The sequence below is a fragment of the Onychostruthus taczanowskii genome, unplaced genomic scaffold (assembly GCF_017590055.1).
Source record: "Onychostruthus taczanowskii isolate IOZ18803 unplaced genomic scaffold, ASM1759005v1 scaffold17, whole genome shotgun sequence".
NCBI lineage: Eukaryota > Metazoa > Chordata > Aves > Passeriformes > Passeridae > Onychostruthus > Onychostruthus taczanowskii.
The window spans coordinates 13,130,620-13,152,776 of NW_024498906.1; the positions used below are offsets into that span (position 1 = coordinate 13,130,620).

General features: G+C 39.5%; 1 protein-coding gene across 1 annotated transcript in view; it reads right to left on the reverse strand.

Annotated features, from left to right (window-relative positions):
• Window positions 1–1,914: 1,914 nt before the first annotated feature.
• BRWD1 (bromodomain and WD repeat domain containing 1) overlaps window positions 1,915–22,157 on the reverse strand; it is a 43,170-nt gene continuing 22,927 nt past the window's right edge. Inside the window, exons 24-41 of the mRNA XM_041399818.1 lie at window positions 21,315–21,431; window positions 21,118–21,225; window positions 20,659–20,783; window positions 20,478–20,560; window positions 20,014–20,125; window positions 16,823–16,884; window positions 15,912–16,067; window positions 14,793–14,913; window positions 13,389–13,514; window positions 12,800–12,875; window positions 12,271–12,315; window positions 12,021–12,167; window positions 11,185–11,337; window positions 10,742–10,911; window positions 9,100–9,335; window positions 8,148–8,339; window positions 6,712–7,689; window positions 1,915–4,119 (exon numbers count right to left, since the gene is read on the reverse strand). Coding sequence (XP_041255752.1) covers window positions 2,993–4,119; window positions 6,712–7,689; window positions 8,148–8,339; window positions 9,100–9,335; window positions 10,742–10,911; window positions 11,185–11,337; window positions 12,021–12,167; window positions 12,271–12,315; window positions 12,800–12,875; window positions 13,389–13,514; window positions 14,793–14,913; window positions 15,912–16,067; window positions 16,823–16,884; window positions 20,014–20,125; window positions 20,478–20,560; window positions 20,659–20,783; window positions 21,118–21,225; window positions 21,315–21,431 — 4,134 coding nt within the window. The 3' untranslated portion in view covers window positions 1,915–2,992. The remainder of the gene's footprint in view (window positions 4,120–6,711; window positions 7,690–8,147; window positions 8,340–9,099; window positions 9,336–10,741; window positions 10,912–11,184; window positions 11,338–12,020; window positions 12,168–12,270; window positions 12,316–12,799; window positions 12,876–13,388; window positions 13,515–14,792; window positions 14,914–15,911; window positions 16,068–16,822; window positions 16,885–20,013; window positions 20,126–20,477; window positions 20,561–20,658; window positions 20,784–21,117; window positions 21,226–21,314; window positions 21,432–22,157) is intronic.

Sequence of the window (22,157 nt, forward strand, 5' to 3'; positions counted from 1 at the left end):
AGCTCCCTCAGCCCCTGCTGGGGCTCCAGCCCCTTCCCAGCTCCGTTCCCTGCCCTGGACATGCTCTAGCCCCTCCAGGTCTCTCCTGCAGGAGCAGAACTGGGCACAGCCCTCGAGGGGCCTCTCAGAGCCAGCACAGAGGGACAATCCCTGCCCTGCTCCTGCTGGACACACAATTCCTCATCCAGCCCAGCTGCCAGTGGCCTCTTGCCCACCTGGGCACCCCTGGGCTCGTGTCCGGCCCTGTCCCCAGCACCCCCAGGGCTTTCCCAGCTTTCCAGCCCCACGGGGACAATTGTTGTCCCTTGACCTGGTTGAACCAAAGAAGAGCACAGTGAAATTCCAGGTGTATGCACAGCTTTACTTTGGTCCACTAACACATGTACATCAAAGCCTGTAACATGAAAGAAGATTTTGCTTCCTTTACGATTCTGTCCTGCACTTTCATGTTTCCCTCTGTGCAAGCTGCCTGATCACCATCACAGACTCGGGTCCTGCTCTAAGACAAACCAAAACATCCCCCAAAAGTCACATTAAAAAAAGATCCCGCTTTTAAAGGCCTACTACTTTACTTCCCTGAGTATAGCTAGACCAAATCAAAAATGCTCACTTAAAGGAAGATAAAAGGACTCCCAGTTCTATAAGAGCCACCATGCTCCTTTAATAAATTAAAAATAAATAAATTTTCTAAAGGGTGAAAGACTCAAAATACCTTTGAGTTAAATAATTTCTCTTCCCACTATGTGTATAAAATTAGGAACTACAGAGCAGCACATGCTTTGCCTAGAAAATGAAAGTGTCAGGGTCCCCAAGGCAGTGACTCCCTCTGGGATCTGCAGCCCCAAAGGCCAGAACCTTCTCCAGCTTTCAGGGATCATCAACCTGTGTGTGCAGTGACAGAACACAGCCCCTGAAAGAAAAACAGCTTTGTAAATCTAAGCCTAGATTAGAAATACAAACCTACCAGCCAGATTTTAGCTGTTCAAACTGAAAATTAATAAAAACTCTGATGTTCAGTTCAATTATTCCCAAACTGGAGGTTGTACTCCAGAGAACACTGAGAATAAGCAGCTACTAAACAATAAAGTTTATGGAAAAGATAAAGAGTGGACTTACTGTCTTATAACAAAGTTTGCTCCTCAAACAAAACACAAAGCCACCTTCAAGTTTTATCACTAAACACAACTGTGTTTGTACTTCAGAAACCAAATAAAGAATCCAGATAAACATTTATCTTGAATTTACAAAATTATTCTGCATCCCATTAAAGACTATGCTCTAAATAAAACTTCCTGGGGCAAGAACCATTGAAATTATTTTTGGACTTCACATGGAAGCTTTAAGGAAGAAAAATAAAAGAGCATTTCTCTGTGCTGAGGACCATTGAAATTATTTTTGGACTTCACATGGAAGTTTTAAGGAAGAAAAAAAAAGAGTATTTCTCAGTGCTGAGATAACATCTGGGAGAGCAAAAGTGATGGTAAATGCAACCAGTGTCAGTGAGGGTGTTGGAGAAGTGGCTCTCACTGATGGCAGCCCCATTTTCCATGATAATTTCCATTTGTACAGGTTCTGTCATTATTCACCAGGATTGTGCAGCTGCAATAATTTTTTTTACCCCCAAACACTTCTGGGTCCCACTACAAGTCCAACCTGCTGGAAAACCAATTCCCAAACTTGCTATTTCAGTTCACATGAGCTAGGTTAGGATATATCTGATATTTTGCCACACCTTGTACTGGATGATGAGATCAGGAATGACCAAGTTTTCCAAAGTGTGAGAAAGGGAAGCTGCAGAGTAGAGGAGGAACCCTGGATTGAGGAAGGAGCAGAGATTCCCTGGTGTTGGGCTGGGGGCAGCCATCGTGGGGCTCCCACCAGCACAATTCCAGGGGAAACTAAGAATTTAGAGCTGCTGTGTGTTTTTGTTGTTGATATGTGTTAAACCAGGGACTTCCATGTATTTTCCTGGAGAAATTTTTCCTTCCTGTCAACAAGAGCCACCTCAAACATTGTGAAAACAGGAGATATACTGCAGAGCTCAGAAACTGGTAAGGTTTAATCAATGGGAAATCCAACATTCAAACATTTTAAATATGGAGGAACAACAGAAACGTAGCAAAAAAAGGTCTGGAATGTCGGAATCCTGCACCTCAAGCTTTCCACGCATAAAGAAAACAGAACAAGTGTTTTGTTTGTTTTTCTATTTTATAAAGAAAACACACAAAAACCCTTTAGGCCCAAGAGTTCACCTGCATTTCATAATCTTAAAAGTTTACAGTATAGAAGTCACATTAATGATGTACTACCTGTCAGCAGAACCCTCTGTTCACCAAAGCCTCTGGAAGTGGCAAATCAACTGCTTCACTGGTCACAGCTTCTCAGCAATGCAAGGACAGAACACACCTGCACTGATGGAGCTGGGAAGTTATCAGCCTTGTCATTCCTCTCTGGAAGCAATGCTTGCATCCACCAGGATTTTAGAGTGTGTACTATTATTTAGAAGCCTGTTACTATTGTAGATGATTTCATACAGCATTAGAGATGTTTGAAATCTGTTCTTGAATGTTGCATGACCTAGGTAGTATTTCATTGCAGCACCCATAACAATAATACTCAACATACTGCTATTAACCTGTTTGCAGTGTTTTAACATTTTTTTAACTCTTGTTTATATGTAATAAAATACCAGTAAAGACAAAAAAATTGCCCCTATAATGAGGCACATTTTGGCATCTGTGCTAAATGCTGCTACATGGGCAGGCAAGTGCAAGTCAAAATATGAAAAAGGAGAAAGTCATCATCTAATCACATTCATAACTTTTTCATAGAAAAATATAAATATATTCCCTGAAATGTAGGACAAAGAAGAGCCAGCACCCACCAGGAGTTCTAGTGCTATTACCATTAAAAAAAAAAAGAAAAAACAAAAGAAAAAAAACAAAAAACAACAAAAAAAAAAAGAGATGGGCTGGCTATCCTTTTGTTAAGGTTACGTTTCGCAGGCGGCCTCCTCGAGGGCTCTGTCGTCGTCGTCGTCGTGGTAGCGCACGGTGCGCCGGCCGCCGTTGCGCGTGCGGATCTTGGAGCGCCGCCGCCGCCGGCACTCGCCGAACTCCACCTCCTCCGAGTCCTGCTCCTGGCTGCCTTTCCGCCGTTTCCTGCGCTGAGGCCTCCTGCAAGGCTTCAGGGAGTCGTGGTTCAGGGTTTCTTTCCTGCCGGGTTTGGATTTCCTCTTGCGCTTCCTGGTGTCCGCGGCGGCGCTGCAGATGGTGGTGTCAGTTCCAGAGTCCGAGGAGAAACGGCTGAAGTTGGCTTTGGAGCTTCCTGCAGCCCCGGGTGCTTCCACATCCTCGGAGACGGAGCTTTTCTCCTCTTTTTTCCCCCCCCTTTCGGATTCTGTTGTTTCCTTGAAATCATCCACCCGTTTTAATCTCTTGAAAGAAGCTCTGGGTTTTTTATTTGCTGCTACTCTGGTATTTTTAGTTTCAAGTTTAGCCAAGTCAGAATCTACCTCCTCTTCGGAGTTACTCGTACAATGGTCGTGGGCTGAAGCTGCCTGCCTAGAAATTCCCCAGTTTCCCCCATTTTCTACCCTGTGGTTTGTGGAATTCTCCTCTGAGGAGTCGTAGTCAAAATTATTATTCAGAGCTGCAGCACAGAGGGGTTTGTGTGGCTGCACGTGGTTATCACTCCGCTTCCGAGTCTCTGTCTCCGAGTCAGTCCTTTCATTCTCAGACTCAATAATATATTTCCTTTTAGAAACAGAAGGCTCAGGGCAGGAAGGTTTTTTCCTGCCAGAAACCTGCTCACTCTCATTTTCAGACTTGGAACAAGCCTCCACCTCCGAGCTGTTGAACAGCTTCTTCCTGCACACCGAGGACACGCTGCCCTGGAGCTGCCTGCGGTTCTTCCTGACTGGGCAAACACTTTCTGAGCTGGATAATTCCTCCTTTGCATCGCTCATTATCTTGATCTTGCTGGCTGCCAGCGTGGCACACCTGCGGGGGTTCTTCTTCTCCCCCACGCTGGACAGCCTGATGTGTTTCTTGTAGTTGATGATGCATGTCCTGCTCCGCAGCACTTTGGCACTCTGGCTGGCCTCCTCTGATGTTTGCTCTACAAAAGGAAGATGGAAAAGTTCTTTTTAATGTCTTACATTCCTGAAATTATTCGTTTATTACGGCCAAACGCTGCCACCTTTAATGAAATACACAAATATTGAATTTGATTTCAACTGTTGAGTGCAATTTATCTCAATTCTTTACTAAAAATACCAGCAGTATCCCAGGGATACTTTTAACTCTAGAGATTTCAAACCTTTTCATGGTCTCAAAAGAGCTTTCTTTAGCATTACCCTATTAATTAGCTCAGAAATTACAAATCCCCTCACTTACCAAACAAATGCTGTCATAATCACTAAAAGTTGTATTTTTCTTACTAGAATAAAAATTGCAACGTTAATTACACATTTTAGACCTTTTATCCTAAAAAAGGAAACTAACATTTCACGTGGGTGCAAATTTCATGTGGATTTCAAATTTCAAATTTAGATGGTTTCAGAAGAACATTGAAACCCTTCAGCTCCTTAGTGACTTTCACTGTTAGCAGCAATCTGAGTGTTAATCTTCCATTCAGTGTTTTTTAAATTAATATAGAACTTGCTTGTGTTGTGTTTTAAAACAAATATTCCATGTGTAAATCATATACTATGAAGATCAGTGTTTCCCTTCTAAATAAGACAATTCGTACGTATGAATAAAAAAAAAATATCCAAAGTTTTTGAAGTAAATTTAAAAATATAAACAGAGGGAAAAATTCTGAGGCATAAATTCAAATATCCAGCTTAAGTACCAATATTAACAATCTCTTTATATACCAAATCTGGTCCTTATTTAAATGTAGATATTTTTATGTACTACTCCAGTATATTCCTATTTTTACATTTTCAAAGGAAAATTAATTTCCTTTCTTTGTTAAGAGCTTCCAGAAATGATACAGGAATATTACTACTTGTAGTAGTTGCATTGTGTGATTTTATGGCCAAAGCACAACACATTTCTGCTGCACGCTGCAAAATGCTGTATGAAAGGTGAATTAATCCACAGACTAAAAAGAAGAGTTAGATCTTATATTGTACACTGTCCTCCAATATTATTAAGTAGCTGGAACACAAAGCTAAAGAATAAAGAAGCCCAGCCTTTCTGCAACACTGCCAGAATATTACAATTATACTTTCTACACAGGATCTAAAATTTGGAACAAATCTATAATAAATGTATTGAAATTCCTCACTGAACATCCAGAAATAAAAGCTGCAAAGCTACAACCAGGTGGCAGAGGCAGAAGGAGGGAGCATTAAACCAAGTACCCCCAGAAACTGGAAGAGCTTTCAAAAGCCACAAAGATGTGAAAGTTTGGTTCATCAGGGTGTCCTGGAGCTCAGGCCAAACTCCAAACCTGGAATATTGGGCAGGAAAATCCAGCCTTAGCTCCAACCAGCTCAGCTGCAGGGGGCACTACAGCCCAAAACGTATTGGCACAATTTATCAGAAAACTCTGCTTTCAGCTTTTCTGATATATAAAATCCCATGCTAAACACTACATACCTGTAATCTATATTATATATAACATAATAGACATTACACAACTACATACAGACTGTATGTATGTGTATATATATACTATATATGTATGTATATATATGTATGTAGTATATATATATTGTTTTACATATCAAAATAGATTATGTGTTATTTATATAACATATATATATTGAAAATAACCAAAGCAAAGCTTCTACAAAAATTGTTTAGCTGGCTAATTGAGCAGTGTGCATATACACATATATACTTACAGTTATATATATATATAAAATACATATTTATTTGAAAAATAGGAACTCTACAAGTATGCCCCTATATATGTATTAAATATAAGATCTTGGGACAAAACAAACAAATATTCCTTGTGGAAAACTGTCAAGATAGAGTCATCTTAACACACCCAATAATTAATTAAAAAAACAGTAATTTTCCTAAGATTCTTAAAGTATATTGACAGGATTGGAAGGATTGCACCAAACACCAACCTCTGAATAGTCTTTCCAATTTCAAATCAGGACCAATTCCCTGATTATACAGAGGCACAATGTACATGACCTGATTTAATAAACATCAGCATCATTCTCATAAGTTAAAAAAAAACCTCAAACCAAACCAACTCTCAAAATCATGATCAGCCACCACATAAAGATCTGAGTGACAGATAAAATTACAGAATAAAACACAAAAATAAAAGAATTTCACTTTCTGAAACAAGTGGAATATAAATCTTTCCTCTGCCAAGTGCCTGTGTTAAGGACTCTACACATCATTGACAAAATAAAATCTCAAAGTGAAATCCAGTTTCAGGTTCTGGTGCACACCATGGATGTGAGAATAGTTTAAACATGTTTCCATCAAATTAGTTTTGGAAAACTATCAATAAAGTTACTTCAAACTGAAACTAACAGTTGTAAATCTGCTGCAGCACATGAAATCTCAACAGGAAATTAAGGCAAGGTAACAGAACTGAAACCAGAGAGTTTGGGTTACTGAAATCCTCAAAACAAGGAGCTGGACAAAGAGAAGAACACTCTGCTCTCCTGGAGATATCCTATGTCATCTACTCAGTGCTGAGAAATAGAAAAATTAACTTGAAAAATGTTACCTTTTCTAACAATTTTTGTTTTTCCTTTCCTCTTCCTCATCTTTGCTTTTGCAGAAGTTTCACAGTAACTGCTGTTATTGCAATCATTCTCTGAGTCCGAATCAGAAGAGCGATGGAAGCTGGAGGCAGCTCCAGATTTGGAACTCCTTACAATCCTAGTGGGCACCAAGCTGTCCCACACAAAACTCTTCTCCTCCTCTCTGGCTTCATCTTCAGATTCTGCTGTGTCCTCTAAATCACTCAAGACTTTTGCTTTTTTTAAAGGAGGAGAGAGCTGCAGCCCAGAGGCTTTCCTGCCGTTCCACCTGTCCGACTCAGAGTCCGCCTCATCCTCAGAATTGCTCACTGCAGGCTTGTGATGTGCAGGTGTTGACTGGTCAGAAACCTTTTGGCTGCTCCCATCCTCAGAATTATGGCTTTTGGAGTCCTCCTCTGAAAAGTCTAAGGTGGGACTTTTCACTTTGGGAGACACAGAGCAGACAGGGCCCCGGAGCTGTCTGTGCCCGTTGCTCTGCCAGCTCTTCTGCTTGCTCTGCGTGTCGCGCTCAGAATCCGAGCTTCCATTCTCAGATTCGCTGACAAATTTCCTTCGTGGAGCAGAGCAGCCAGTCTGAGAAAGAGTTTTCCTCTTGCTGAGCTGCTCTTCTATTTCTTTGTCACTCTCAGACTTCAGGCCTGCCTCATCCTCGGACCCCTCCAGCAGCATTCTCCTGGCGGCGGCCGAGGCGTTGCGGTGCGGCAGCTTCCTGTTCCTGCAGATCCCGATGCTTTCCGAGCTCGACACCTCTTCCTCCACGTCACTCATCAGCCTCAGTTTGTTGGCAGCCACAGCAGCACTCCTGCGTGGGGTTTTCCTGTGCCTGCCCTTGCTGTTGCTGAGGGACTCGGATGTCACCGCTGAAGTATTTTCAGAGTCACTTCCATATAACTTTTTCCTGACCGTTTTCCTTGTATTCCCGTTCTCCTGAAGAAGTGTTCCTGTGAAGGAAAGCAGGGATTAGTATCTAAAATATGAAACAGCAGCTTTGAAACCTTGTCAAAACTGGGACAGGTTCAACCCACAGACATGCATGAAATATAAGCCCTAGTGACAGTCAGGTGCTTTTACTGTCATAAATTTCAGATTCATACTGGTTTTGTGACAATTAGAACTTCTTTCTATGAATTGCTGGTTTTTTTCTTAAGATATGTGGCAAGTTGTTCCCTCTCACCAAGCTCTTGGTTTCTGTCCTCTTCCCCTAGTCATGAAAAAATCTTTTAAAAAGTTGAACGTAATATTTGAGAGCTTCAAAATTAGCACCAATAAAAAAATTACTATCTTACACATGCAATGGTTTAAAAAAAAATACTAACTCCACTCAGTTATTTTTTATAAACATATAAGTATAAAAATTTGGATTTTTCTTGCTGTTCACAAGGAAGTCCTGGCACCCTACCTGTCTGTTTCCTCTGAGCAGCTTGGTTCCGAGTCAGCCTGCGACTGCTGTTCCTCCTGCACACCCCGTTGAGCAGGGGAGAGGAGGACACAGGAGCCCCAGAACAGCCTTTGCTGTCTTCTGAGCTGCTTGAGGAGGATGAAGATGAAGAGGAAGTAGATGAGGAAACCCCAGAACCTTCTATTTCACTCTCTGTTTAAAAAGAAAAAAAAAAAAAGCCATTAGCAGTTAGAATTCTAAGCAGCTTCCAGTAAAGAGTTACATTTTGCTGATCCTGGAATCTTCAGAGTTTTCTCACATTATTTTAAAATGCATTCTCATGCCTGAATGTCTTACAGGGATCAAACTGATACCTCAACAGAATCCATATTCATACAGGAAGCTTCTTTAACCTGTATTTAAGCTTCAATTAAAATAAAACAGCTCTTTTAAAACACCAGATTTAAGTGAAAAGCATGTTCAAAAAAAACCACCAAACCACAGAACATTTTCTAACAGATTCTACCAGAACTTGCACTCTTATTCTTTGAAATAAGCTGAATTTTTTCAAGGTGAGGTGCAGGGGAAAAGGGAAAGCATTAAAGTCTCAGGGAACTTCTGTCATTTGCTAATTGTGGATAAGAAGTTTTATATAACACATATATATGGGCATACAACCTGTATTTTATATAGTATCAATTATCAAATAATCTATGCTTTCCTGTTGACAAATTTCTTCATTAATATAAGTAAATTTACTGTATTCTACACTATTTCAAAGCAAAAAATTATATGAAGTACACAAGTATTTTTGTAACATTCACTGTAAATGATGTAACGTCCAAAATCCAGTAAGACACAAAACTGTGCATCCCATAAAAACTCTAAACTTGGTGTAAAACAATTTCATGTTAGAAACATAAAGCTCATTTAACAACTCAGAATGCAAACTGCAGCAATTCTAAACCCAGACCTGATGATAAAGCAGAACAGTTAGTCAGTGGAGTGGATCTGGCCTTCCCATTCCTCTCAAAGGATGCCAGGCAGGCAGAATCCGAGGATTCTCCCGAGGAACTCTGGTGGTAGGAGCCAGCGTTGGGTTTATGGCTTGTGACACAGGCAGCTCTGCTTGAGGTAGGCTGAGGAAAAGCATCTTCCTGCTCAGATTCAAGTTTGGCCTGAGACTTTAGTGGTTTCTGCTTTAGGTTTCTAGTGAGAGTGAAAGGAGGACAAGCAACAGAGGTTGTAAAACTAGGAGAGAGAAGGCAACGATGTATTTTAACACATTTAATTCAATTTTGTATTTCTGGGAGCTCATTTTATGAGTGAATGTGGTGTGGGACAGTTTTAACTCTGGCAAGGATAAACATGAACATAAACACTAAACATGAAAAACATTCACTTTCATTAAATAACAGTCTGCACTCCTAGGGAAGTCACACAAGAGGAGACAATCTTTCTCTGCTCTGAGAAACAGAATTTAATGGTGGATGTCCTCCAGACAATTCATGTTCTCTTATTTTCACTGCAGCAGCAGCCTCAATTCCTGCTGGATTCCCAGCCTCTGGTTAGTTGCACATGAGCCTCCAACTGAATGTTATCCAGGCAAACATTATTCCACAATAAACTGAGTTCCCAACACACACAGAAGTGGAACCTTACAGTTCACTGTTTAAAATGAAGTTCACTAATTTGGTCCTTCCTTACCTCCATATGCCTGAGTGCTACCTGCCATCCTGCTCAGTCCTTTATTTTCACCTACAGAACTGGTTTTTTTTTGTAAGTTTTTTCCTTACAGTGCAGGTTTTCAGACATTCATCCAGGTGCACAAGGTGCACAAGGTGTGTAATTTCTGTTATCCCAAACCTCACTTCTGCTGTGCCCCACTGAACAGTCACACACAATTCTCCAGATGTGAGCACAAATGAGATCCAAAAGACAATTTCTGCCTGTCCTGGTGGGTGGTTATTTTCAAGTATAAAAGTAATCCCCAGAAATTAAATTTTTTTTAAAAATTAAAACTTTTACGCCTACCCTTTTCCTGCCAGAGAAGGAAGACTGGACAGCAGCAGAAGGGAAAAGCTCAGTTTCAGTAATTTACCACATTCAGCTTTTGCATTTTGTCCCACATGCAAATTAAGAACAGGAGTTAATCATGTCAAACAGCAATTGTGTCAAAAGCTTGTTTGCCTTCAAAGAGAAAAGGCAAATCTGGCTCCCAACTGAATACTACAGCAAGTGACAATTTCCAGTAATTCCACAGGACTGACTTTATTTCTGTATGTAACAAAATATTTAATTTATGCAGATTTTCATCACTGTACTATATCCACAAGTAAATCTTTGTTTTGCTCCTCATTATTTTAGTTAAATATTGATTTTCTGATTCAAATATTAAAGAAAAAAACCCAACCTTTTCTACTCTTCTGTCTCCTTGTTCAGTTACATGCTATAAAAAAGCCCTAGTTTTTTAACATATTTTTCCTACTGCATGAAAGTTATGGGGTTACAAACATTTAAAAAAACAACTGCTGCCCTCTTCACAGACTAAATGTGAGAGCCAATATGAATATCAGCAGTTGAGACAGATCTTTATACCTTCACAGTTTGATTACCTGAGCATTTTGGTGGGCTGCTGCACTGAGCTTTGATTGTTAAATCTTCTCGTGTACCTCTGGTTTCTCCGTAGCTTCTCATTCTGTTTCTGCCCATTTTTGAAATCTGAAACAATTCTTCGGATTTTCTCCTCAAACAATGCTGACAATCTCAGGGTCATACTGTAAATCTGGGTAAGGAAGTGGTTTCTATTAAAAACAGAGCCTTTGATTCAAGACTAATATTTGTAATATTAAAATCTGCACAGAAAAGCAATAGGAAAAACACAGGCAGTCCTGTGTGACACCAAATAAACAGGAAATAAACATATTAAATATTTTTGTCCTATTTCTCCCCACTATCTACCCAAGCAGCAGCTTTATCAAAGGTACTGATAAATAAATTGCAAAATAAGATTTAATTTCATTAAGACATTCACAAACCCCCAGACAGTAACAGCTACCTTTGACTTTTTGTTTGGAGTATAAGATTTTGCATTACTGAATATCAGTCTGATATCTTTGCACAGTTCCATTGGAGTGTCATAATTCCCAGCTTCCAGAGTTTCCTTCACTGTACCAAAATCCATTGGAGTGTCTATAATATGTCTGTAATCCTATAAAAATCATATGAAAAAAAGATTTCTGTGAAAGTATAAGGGAAAAAAACATGCTGAATTTTATTTCTGTCATTTAGGAGTAGCTAAATTTACACAAATGATCTTCAGCAGCAGTGAAAAAAGAAGCACCACAGCAGAAAGGAACACTTTTGCTGAGACAGTTTGATTTAAAATTTCCTTTTTTCATTATCCCATGAACTTTACTGTGAGAAACAAGAGAACTGGTGTAAAAAAAAACAGCCAAAAAAAGCCCCAAAACACAACAACCACACAGAAAACCCCAAATCAAACCCCATCAAAGCACCTCAAGCTTTCTTTCTCTCCCAGTCTTGTTTTTTTAGAGAACCTAAAGATGTTTTAAACCCTGAAGTGAGACTTAAACTTAAAATGTGGAGTCACCAGGAGAAGTTATGTGCTGTAAATAAGTTTTTCCCCTTTAAATTAAGTTTGTTGAGTTTTTAGAGAAAAAAAGAGATTATGGGGGTAGTAAGATTACCATGAACAGCTAAAAGAGAGGGAAAAAATAAAATTCACAGCTCATGCTCAGTAAACAGATTGCAGACCTTCAAGATACTCATTTTAATTGAGAAAATACATTTTTTTCTAAAATAATCCCCTTACAAAGCATCGTAAGACAGCAAGAAAAGAAGACTCTATTAAGGTTATCAAGTACAACTTACAGGATATTGATCCAAATCAACTGGCTGCCTGAAAGGTTCAGAATCCTCACACTGGAAAATTAAATTCACCAGTTCCATGCACTGCTTCTTCCAACAGTTTTCATCATAGCCACTTTTCAGGTTTTTTCCTTTTTTTAAGCCTGGTCCCTTGAGGGGAAAAAAAAAAAAAAAGTTAGGAAAACATTACTGGAATACAGCAAGAAAAAATTCAACCTGATTTGGGTTACAAGGTAAAGATTGGCCAACTCACTTTCCTTCTTCTGTATGATGTTCTTGGAACACATTTTTCATCATCCTGCACAAAATAAAATCAATTCTCTTAAAAGTGATGTAGGAAAAAAATAGGTGATAGAGGCTAAAAGTGTCATTAGATTTGAAACGGTGGTAGAATTAAATTTTCTTCTTAATTCTTTCAGTAAGACAAAAGATGAGCTTAAAAAAATACAACACAGCATCTGGGAGACTTGGAAAGCAATATCCAAGATAAGGACAAGTGCTGGAGTCTGGAATCTCCAGTGGTTTGAGAAAAGGAATAACCACCATGAGAAACTGCAGTTAGAAGTTACTCAACAGCTTTGAACTTCAGTCACTAAATATTACCAGTAATGCAATTCACTGATAATAAAAGATGTAAAACGTTCATAAAAATTCCTAATATAGTCCATGTTTATATTAGCTATGTAAATAACTCAGCAAATTAACCAAAAATATTTGAAGGTTGCTGGTATTTTCTTACCGCCATAAATTACTGGAATTTTCCACAAAAAACTCCAACTTACCAGATCAGCATCATGACAATCTTGTTCATCATCTGTTGTGCTACATAATTCAAAAATATTTGTACAGTCCTGGTCACTGCAATGCAATTAAATCTCTGTTACTGGAATAGCAAAAGCAGAGCTGTTGTTGTTTCCTAAATTAAACTCAGTCACAACCAAGTGCTCCATATGAAAGGGAAGACTGGGTAACTGAGTAAAATGGAATATAAAAATCAGGATTAGGGATTTGAAAGGGGCCTGCCCAGCTGCAGGAAGGCTGCCCACACTCATTTCAAAATAAACCTCTCAGTTTATTTTAACCTTTCAATTAAGTCAGACAAGCTACAACAGGAACTTCTACACAGGACAGCACAGAAGTCACATTTTACAGGCTGAGCCACTTCACATACTCAATCTCAAGTGACATTTTGGGACTGTAATACCAGGGAAAAAGTTAAAATGCCTCTAAGCTAAACATGTCACTATTTAAGGTAACACTCAGACACTTGTCAAAGCAGGGCTCACCACAAAGGGATACTGAGCTGTTGTTACATTCCACTGTTCAAAAGCACCAGGATTAAAGCATTATTTAGATTAAAATACCACTTACTTGATAAACTTTAGGAGTTGGGTGGTGATTTTTTTTGCAGCTCTGGCAATAGCACTCCCAGGCTCATTGAAGGTTCTGGCATTGCTTTCTATGTATCTGACTTCCCAAACCAATGCTGAAATTCTCCTTCAATTTAGAAAATATTGCACCTTTAATACTAAAGAAAAGCTAAAAACCAGCAAAAATTTTATCTCTGTAATTTCCTCTTCGTATTAGATTTAGATGTCCTCTGTTTTATGTCCCTTTAGGGCAGTCTCAAACTTTTCCTTCACATGGAAAACCCAAGGAAGCAAAACCAGCAATGCACATCTTCCACCACTCATTTCCCCACTCATTATTGCTAATTCATCCTAAGGCAGTTTGTGATATAAACTCAGTTAATTCAGTTGGCCAAGTAAGCACTACCATTTGTTATCCCTAAATCACAAAATACCACTGAAATCATCCCAAGGACTGTGGATTTCCTGAAATCTTTAAAAATACAAGCATTTTTAAAAAGATTACATTTGACTTATTCAAAAGGAGGGGGAAGAATATAATTTAATCACAACTCTAAATGATCACATTTCTTCTGGAAATATCAGCAGCTGCTTGTTGCAAAGCCCTGAGAAAGGGAACACAAGTTGAGTCATATCTGAGGAACTTTTAATTAATAAATACAAAGCAAAAGCAATTAAAAAGGAGTAACAAGAGCCTTGTCCAATGACATTTTTAAAGAATCCCAGCTATGATGTTCCTTTCTGTTTTTCCTTAAAGACCTTGCTCTGAGGCCAAGTGACCACTGAAAACAGTGCCCCCTGTAAAATGACAGATTTGAGAAACTGCTACAAACTGAAATTGTAACTTGATAGAAATGAGCTGCCACAAACCTGTAATTTCATTTTTACGACTCATTTTCCCATTTCCTTATACCTGTGAAGCAGAGATACCCTAAGTCTGCACTTCTTCACCTACAGAATTTCCAATTACTTCCCAAAACATTTTTTCCACCTCATAGAGAAGGAAAATCACTATTAATATCTCTTCACTGTATTTACAGAAACACTGAATGCAGGTCCAGATGAAAAATATACTTATTTTCAAGCTATGGCTGACCAGCACATCCAGCAAACCAGAGCTTTGTCATCATTACACTCTTCCTTCTATCTCTTCTGTAAGTTTTTATCATTTAAAATGCTGCTGTTTATATTTAACATTTCACCTCTTGTGTTTAAGCTCATTTCTGGAAATAGCAACGGCTTAACCTTCTTCAAGTTCAAAGTAACTCAAGGTCAGCACTCCAAAATCTGAATTGTCACCAGCACTGAAGTAACTCCAGGGATTTTTACAATATTTGGTGATTTCACATGTGAATTTCTGAGAGAAAGCATGTCAGGGTTTGCTGTAGCTCTGGTGAGCACTGACCTGTAGAACCTGTTGGCCAGGCGGGTGCGGATGGTGTTCAGGTCCGTGGGATACGCGATCACCGTGCAGTACTTGGGGTACGTGCACAGGTCCACTGGGCCAGCAAAAGCTGCTGAGATGTCTGGTTAAAAACAGCAAGAACAGCAACATTTAACTGTCTGACCTCGTTTTAGGCCTTCCAGTGCCTGAAGGAGCTGATAGGAAAGACAAGAGACACAATTTCCAGGGGCTGGAGGGACAGGACACAGGGAATGGCTTCAAACTGCCAGAGGGCAGGGCTGGATGGGATATTGGGAATTAGGAACTGTTCCCTGGAAGGGTGGGCAGGGTGCCCAGAGCAGCTGTGGGTGCCCCTGGATCGCTGGAAGTGCCCATGGCCAGGAGCACGGAGCAGCCTGGGATAGTGGAAGGTGTCCCTGCCTGTCACATTCATACATTCTGAAAAATCCCTTTGCCCAGGACTTTTCTCCTGGGAAGCTGAGAAGCCTCAGAGAAAAAGGAAAACAATTTTATCTCATTTGCTTCTCCTGTGTTTTGCTGCTTTGGAATGTGTCTGGAGATTGTTTACCAACAGCTGACTGTTTCACTGGTTTCTGCTGTGAATTATTTTGACTTATTGGCCAATCAGTGCCAAGTTGTGTCAGGACTCTGTAAAGAGTCACAAGTTTTTCATTACTATCTTTTTAGCCTTCTGTAAGTATCCTTTGTGGATTCTTTTAGTATAGTATTCTTTAATATAATATAGTATAATAAAGTAATAAATTAGCCTTCTGAGAGCATGGAGTCAGATTCATAATTCCTTCCTGCCATGAGGGACCCCACAAATACAAGACCTGCCCATGGCAGAACTGGACAGATTTTCAGGTCCCTCCCAACCCAAGCCATTCTGGGATTCCATTTCAAAGCCTGCAGGTCCACGACAAATGAGCTGGGTGTTATAAAACCAATGATGTACAAAATCACGGAGATCTCAGTACAAACACAAAGAGCTGCAGAGAAAAACATTTGCTCATTTCAGTACTTTATCATAGGGAATTTTTAAAGGATGCCATGGATATTCCAGGCTGTCTATAAATGTACCATCAGGAGAAAAGCACCTGAAGCTCAGCTCACACTCACCAAGAGTCATGAGCTGATCAATCCCACGGATAATCCGTTCACAGGCCTCATCACGGGACTTCATGCCCCACTCCCCCTCCTGGGGTTTGTACAGGAGCTTCTCCACCTCCTCCAAAGTCACAGAGACACTTGCTCCCAGTTCCTCAGGCTGATCAACTACAGACAGCAAATTGGGGGAGGAGTGAGAATAAGATAAATTGCTGAGCACTCACAGTTATTAAATAATTGTGTGCTTGCAACTGGCAAAAAATCCTTGCCTTGAAGTAGAGTTTAATGCTAAGGCTGTGGGGAAAAAATTATACAAAATGGATACAAACAAAATGTTTTAAATTGTTTTTCTGCAGTTTTGAATTAAGTTTATTACCTTTTTGACAGCTTATTCAGTCACTACTTCCACAGTATCTCCCAAACATTCCTCCCCCCCCTCCCAGCTGGCACTGACAAGTACTGGAAAAGTGAAATATTAAGACAAACCACAAATTCCAGTCTTTTATTTACAGATAATCTGGATTTGACCAGCAAACTATATAAATTGTTGGTTTTAAACTATGTGCAGTAAGGATTTGCTGACTGGAAATTATTTTATTTAAATTCTTCTTACATCCCCTTGTATTACAGTATACTACAACAAATTCATATTTTGAAAATTGAGATGTTTTTTGAAACCTGCCATTTGGAAGTAGCAGGTTTTATTCCCCAAGTCAGAGCTACACATTTAATGTACTTTTAGAAAAATTGCTCTGGAAGATGCAAAAGGAAAAAATACAGGTATATCCAAATTATTTCACTAAATCTGAATGAAGACTGTCTTTAAGACAGGAAACACCTCAGGCCCTCTACCTGCATGAAACAAAGGAACTGGAAAGAGGGAGAAGCACATTAAGCTGTTTTATTAAAGGGTTTTTACTTACCATTATCAGGGACTGGTTCCATGTCCCATGGGCTCAGCTTTTCAATTTCACCATTGTCCCATCTGATTCACCAAGTAAAAAAAATACAATAATAATCTGAAGTTACTTTGACTCCAATCATATTTAAATCTTAGCTATAAGCACAATTCAATTACAGCTATTTGTAGGTATTGACAAAACACACTGTGTAAACATGTACAGAAACAAAGGCATTGGTTTGCAATCAGCAAAAAGGAAACATTCTTCCTGATCAATTTCAGATTAAAATTGTGCTGATTTTGGCTGTATGCAACTTATCCAATACATAAATCAATTTTACAAAGCCTGTATCAAGAAGATGAAGAAAAATAAGCTGCACATTTGGAAAAGGGAGATAACATCAAGGGGAAGATTTGAGAATAAACACAGGAGATTTTTTTTTGCTGATCACAACAGGAGTTGTGCAAGTCCATGGATTAAGGAAGAGCAGGAAGTGAGACATTTCATATGTTAGCACTTCAATTTATGAGGCAGAGGGCATTAAGACAAAGAAAAGAATAAATATAAAATGAAGAAACTGAAGTTAATTAAGATCCTAGACAAAGCAAAAGCAACACAAGTGCTCTTGAAAGATCTGGATATTCACTCTGATACTGAACTATGAGGTGTGAACATCATTCTGAGATCTCTCCCAATCCCACCACATTTGGACAGATTTTCACATGTTTTTAAAAACACATAAAATACCAATGAATTTTGCTATTTGCAAGGTAAGAAATGTCTGACAGGATCAGCTTCACACCTCACTGATGCAGACAGGCAGCAGTACCCTGTACAGATGGAGTGTTGGATCTTTCCTGCAGCTGGGTTAATGCTTACATTCCCATTTTTATTTTTTATTACAAACATATACCAGAAACCAACAGATCAGACTGCAGTTCACCAATTTCCCTGCAGAGATTTGCAGCTTTGCCAGCAGCTTCCTGTCAGAGTTCTCCAAATTCCTACATCTACTTCTGATGCATTAATAAACTCAGATATTTGATCTAATGCCTCCTGTGTATTTATTTCAAACCAACTGGAAATTGAAATGATCATGCTCAGATTACTTTGCCCTGCTGAGGCAAGAGCAGTTCTCCATTGTTTTGGACTTCCCAATGCCTTGGAAAACTTGGATCATTCAGCCTGTTTGATTTTTATGAACTAAGAGTCCTAAAGGTTCATCTGTCCAGTTCTCCTCCCCAGTTATTGTAGTGGACTTCCCAATGCCTTGGAAAACTTGGATCATTCAGCCTGTTTGATTTTTATGAAGAGTCCTAAAGGTTGATCCATTCAGTTCTCCTCCCCAGTTATTGTACAATTCTTCACAAGCTGCTGATATTCACAAATGGATATATTAATTCATCATTTTGCATGTAAGACTCCATCAAGAACTTAGTGCAGCTTCAGCCCCACTTAGTTCTGCTTAAGTTCACTTATCCAGGTAATGCAGCTTCAGAATAAATCAAGCTGCTCCTACACAAACACATATTATTGTCTTGCCAATAAAATAACAAAAAAAATTTGAAAATTATCTTCAATTCATTTATTTTCCATACAACAATAACACTGATAAACTGAAGTGAGTGTGACAAAAAGAGCAAGCCACAAAACCTAAATATAGCTGTGCCAAACACTCCAGATATTTTCATACACCTATCTTAGGATTCTGCTCTAGAAGAGCTTTTTGTGAGGCCAGGAAGAATAAAGTCCTTTTGGAATAGGATCTTAAGGAACATAGCATTCCTTCCTTCCAAAGCAGCTCTAGACTTTTCTGTTAAAGGCTGATGCATTAAAATATTGAAATATCTTTTAGGTCTTACAGGAGAAAGGAGCTCAGGAAATTGGCACCAGGCTTTTGCTCGTTACTGGAAACTTGATTTGGAACTGGCCAAGAAAAATCCAAAGCCCACCTGAACGTGCTCCTTAGGAACATCTGTGGTACACAACAAAACACATGGAATGGATGGAATATGGAAGGGAAGGTAACAGGCAAAAATTTCAGTCTGGGAGTTACTTCAACCTTCCACCAAGGAAAATCATTGAGAGAGAAGATAAGCAGATGGGACAAGGAACCAAAACATGTAACACAGCCTTAGCAGTGTCAGTGGATTGTCTATGAGCTACAAAATTTCCCTTCTTTATGGTGAGCAACAGGTTCAAAAGCCTTTGAGTGAAAAGGCAATTAAGAAGTCCTCCAAAATGAAACTGTGACTATTAAATGTATTGTACAAGACATGAGAATTATCTCTGGGCATGATGGCAATAGGAATATTGAATATTCACTGTTTCTTCTCCTTACAGTCCTCCATTGCTGGGAGAAACCAAACCAAACAAAATTCCAGAATTATCTTTTCAGTGCCTGAAGGAGGTGACAAGAAGGCTGGAGGGAGAACCTTCACAATGGAGTGAAGGACAAGGGGAAATGGCTTTAAGCTGTAGGAGGGAAGGGTTGGATTAGATACTGCAAAGGAATTCTTGACTCCAAGGGTGGTGAGGCCCTGACACAAGCTGCCCAAAGAAGTTGTGGCTACCTCACCCCTGGAAGTGTCCAAGGCCAGGTAGTTTGGAGCTCTGAGTAACCTGGTGTCCCTGCTCATGGCAAGAGGTTGGAACAAGACTATCTTTAAGGTCCCTTCCAACCCAAACTATTCTGGTTCTATTCCAGACAGGACAGGGCAGGACAAGGTCGATATCCTGAGTCTGAACACTGAGGTCCAGAGATATCTTTGTTTACCATTCAAAGTAATGACAGGAAAAAGGATGCACAAGGTGAAAGACAAAGTGTGAGGACTTCAGGCATAAGGACCTTGATGTCAGCAGCCACAGAGGAGATTCAGCATCCCCAAAACCAACTATCAGTGCAGACAAATAATTAATATTCACAGAAAAGTGCATTGCTTGTTTTATGGAAGGGACCCAGAATTACTCAGTACAGGAAATGTGAAGAGGTTAACAACTGCTTTTGCCATATTACTACTCATTAACAAGCTGCCACAAGCTGTTACATATTCACACTGTGCTACAGCAGCAACTTAAAACCATTAAAAAGTGACAATACCAGGAGTAAAATAATTGAAGTGAACAATTTATACATCCTCATAGCAATGAGGCAGTTGTGTGAGAGCAAAGGCAATCTAATAACATTGGAAATCAAATCTTTGTGTACTCACTTGACACTGTAACACTGGAAGTGACTGTCTGGATACTGAGGCTGATAAGGTTCCTGACCCAGCACTGTCCCAAACCACCAGGCATCGTCAATAATGGAGCGGAACCTGTCGGCTGCAGCAAACACAGACATTCTGCTGAGAGGAGGATTTAACTCTGTGGCTGCCACAGCCAATCAGAAAACTTCTGTTAAATGTACTACTTGATTTCTTTTCATAATTTAAAGTCCTAGACTCACTGACATGTAAGTCTGTTATTTAGCTTTAAAATAAAAAAGGGAACAGAACAGTCTGGGTATGTGTTTTGGTGCCTGGATTTACATCTACTGCAGTCCCTCCAAGGTTCAAATTTCTGACTCTTGCCTACCAGAGAACCCTGTGACCCTACAAACAGCACATGCAGCAATTAGCTAAGGACACATCTGTGATTTCTGAACTGTTCAGTCCAACACTCAGCAAACACTTACAGGCCTGCCAGTTCCTCTGCCGGGCTTCGTCGTAGAACTGACGTAAGATAAGGAAGTCGATAACATCTGGCATGTCGTGGTATCTGGATAAAGAAAATCATCACTCACGTGTGCCTCAATGCTTTAGGACAAAGAGAAACATATTCTTAAACACTTTTCAGGAAACTAAAAGTGCACACACCTGATGGAAAATGATTTGTCTGTGTGTTTCCCAGTGGCGTGATCTATAAAGGCAAGCTTGAGGCAACACAACGTGGGAGGACCAACTTCGTATCTAATTCCAACAATTTTCACCAATTCCTGATCCTACAGGTAACAACAAACAGCTTCAGCAAGTTTTGTCTCAGGGACCATGCACAGAACTGTTAATTTAACATGAATTAACCACCTGTACCCACATGCAAAATACTGAAATGAGATTTGAGATTTCAATGGAAGGCAGTCTGTCAGCCTAAGGATTTTAACACACATCTTTCATTTGGCTTCCCAAAGAAAATTCTGAAGACAATCTGATAACTGCACACACTTTCCCCATAAGAAAACATTAGTAACCTCACAAATCTATGTTTTGCAAACAGAACTATAAAACTCTTCAGTCAGACTCTGTCAGAAACCCACAGAACCTCCAGTGCAGACCTACCCTAAGCACCACTTTTCTCCAAGGCTCCTTGTGTGGATTCAGCTCATAAATGTTATTTCTTCTCACTGCTTCAATGTAAGCTTCGTGCCCTTGTCGGAAATATATCACCTGAAAAACACCCCAAACAGTGAATGTTTTCCTGTAGTTAGCAATTATAATAATCACAAGCATTGGAAGATTTTAATCCTTGTTCCTACCTCGTCCCCCATCTGAGGGACAAACGGGGACCTTCGGAGAGCTGTGTCTGTGATCCAAACTGGAGGGTGCCAGTCATAGGACAGCTCCAAGTTCAGTGGTTGTGCTGCAGCATCAGCCTTGACAAAATCAGACATAATGAATTCTAAACAAATCATTCCATTTTGATTAGGCAGACAACAGCTTAACTTGTGAAGAACTAATCTAAAGCATTTCCAAACAGTATCAACAGAATTCCTCCAAAGCTTTGCTTGAGTTGTAACTGTATTTGTAATTCCAACACTAAACATTCCTTTCCTGTCTGGAGATTTGAGTGAGCAAGTCATTATTATGCAGGCCTTAGCAGAAAGTATTATAATTTATATGACAGTCAATTAAAAATTGACTAATGAAAAATTATTCAAGCTGCAAGAAACTGTTTGATTCTACATAGAAGGAAGTGAAAAGATAGAGAGAAAAACAGACCAAATGTATCAAAACTATCCCAGGCTTAAAAAAAAGAATTTGTTTGTTCCTTTATGAGAGAAAACAACTAACAGTAGTTATTGTAACTTAAGGTAGTTATTTAAATTAATTTTAAAAAATCAGTAGGTTAAAACACAGTTATTATTGTCACTTATAAAAATTAAATATTCAACCTAAGTATAAACATTGCCACTAGCAATGCAGTGACTGCATCCCCTATGCATTAAATCAGGTAAAAAACTGGACAGTTTAAACAAGTTAGAGTCACAGAATGGTTTGGGTTGGAAGAGACCTCAAAGATCATCTTGTTCCATGCCCTGCCACAAGCATGGACTCCTCCCACTATCCCAGGCTCCTCCAAGCCCTGTCCAAGCTGCCCT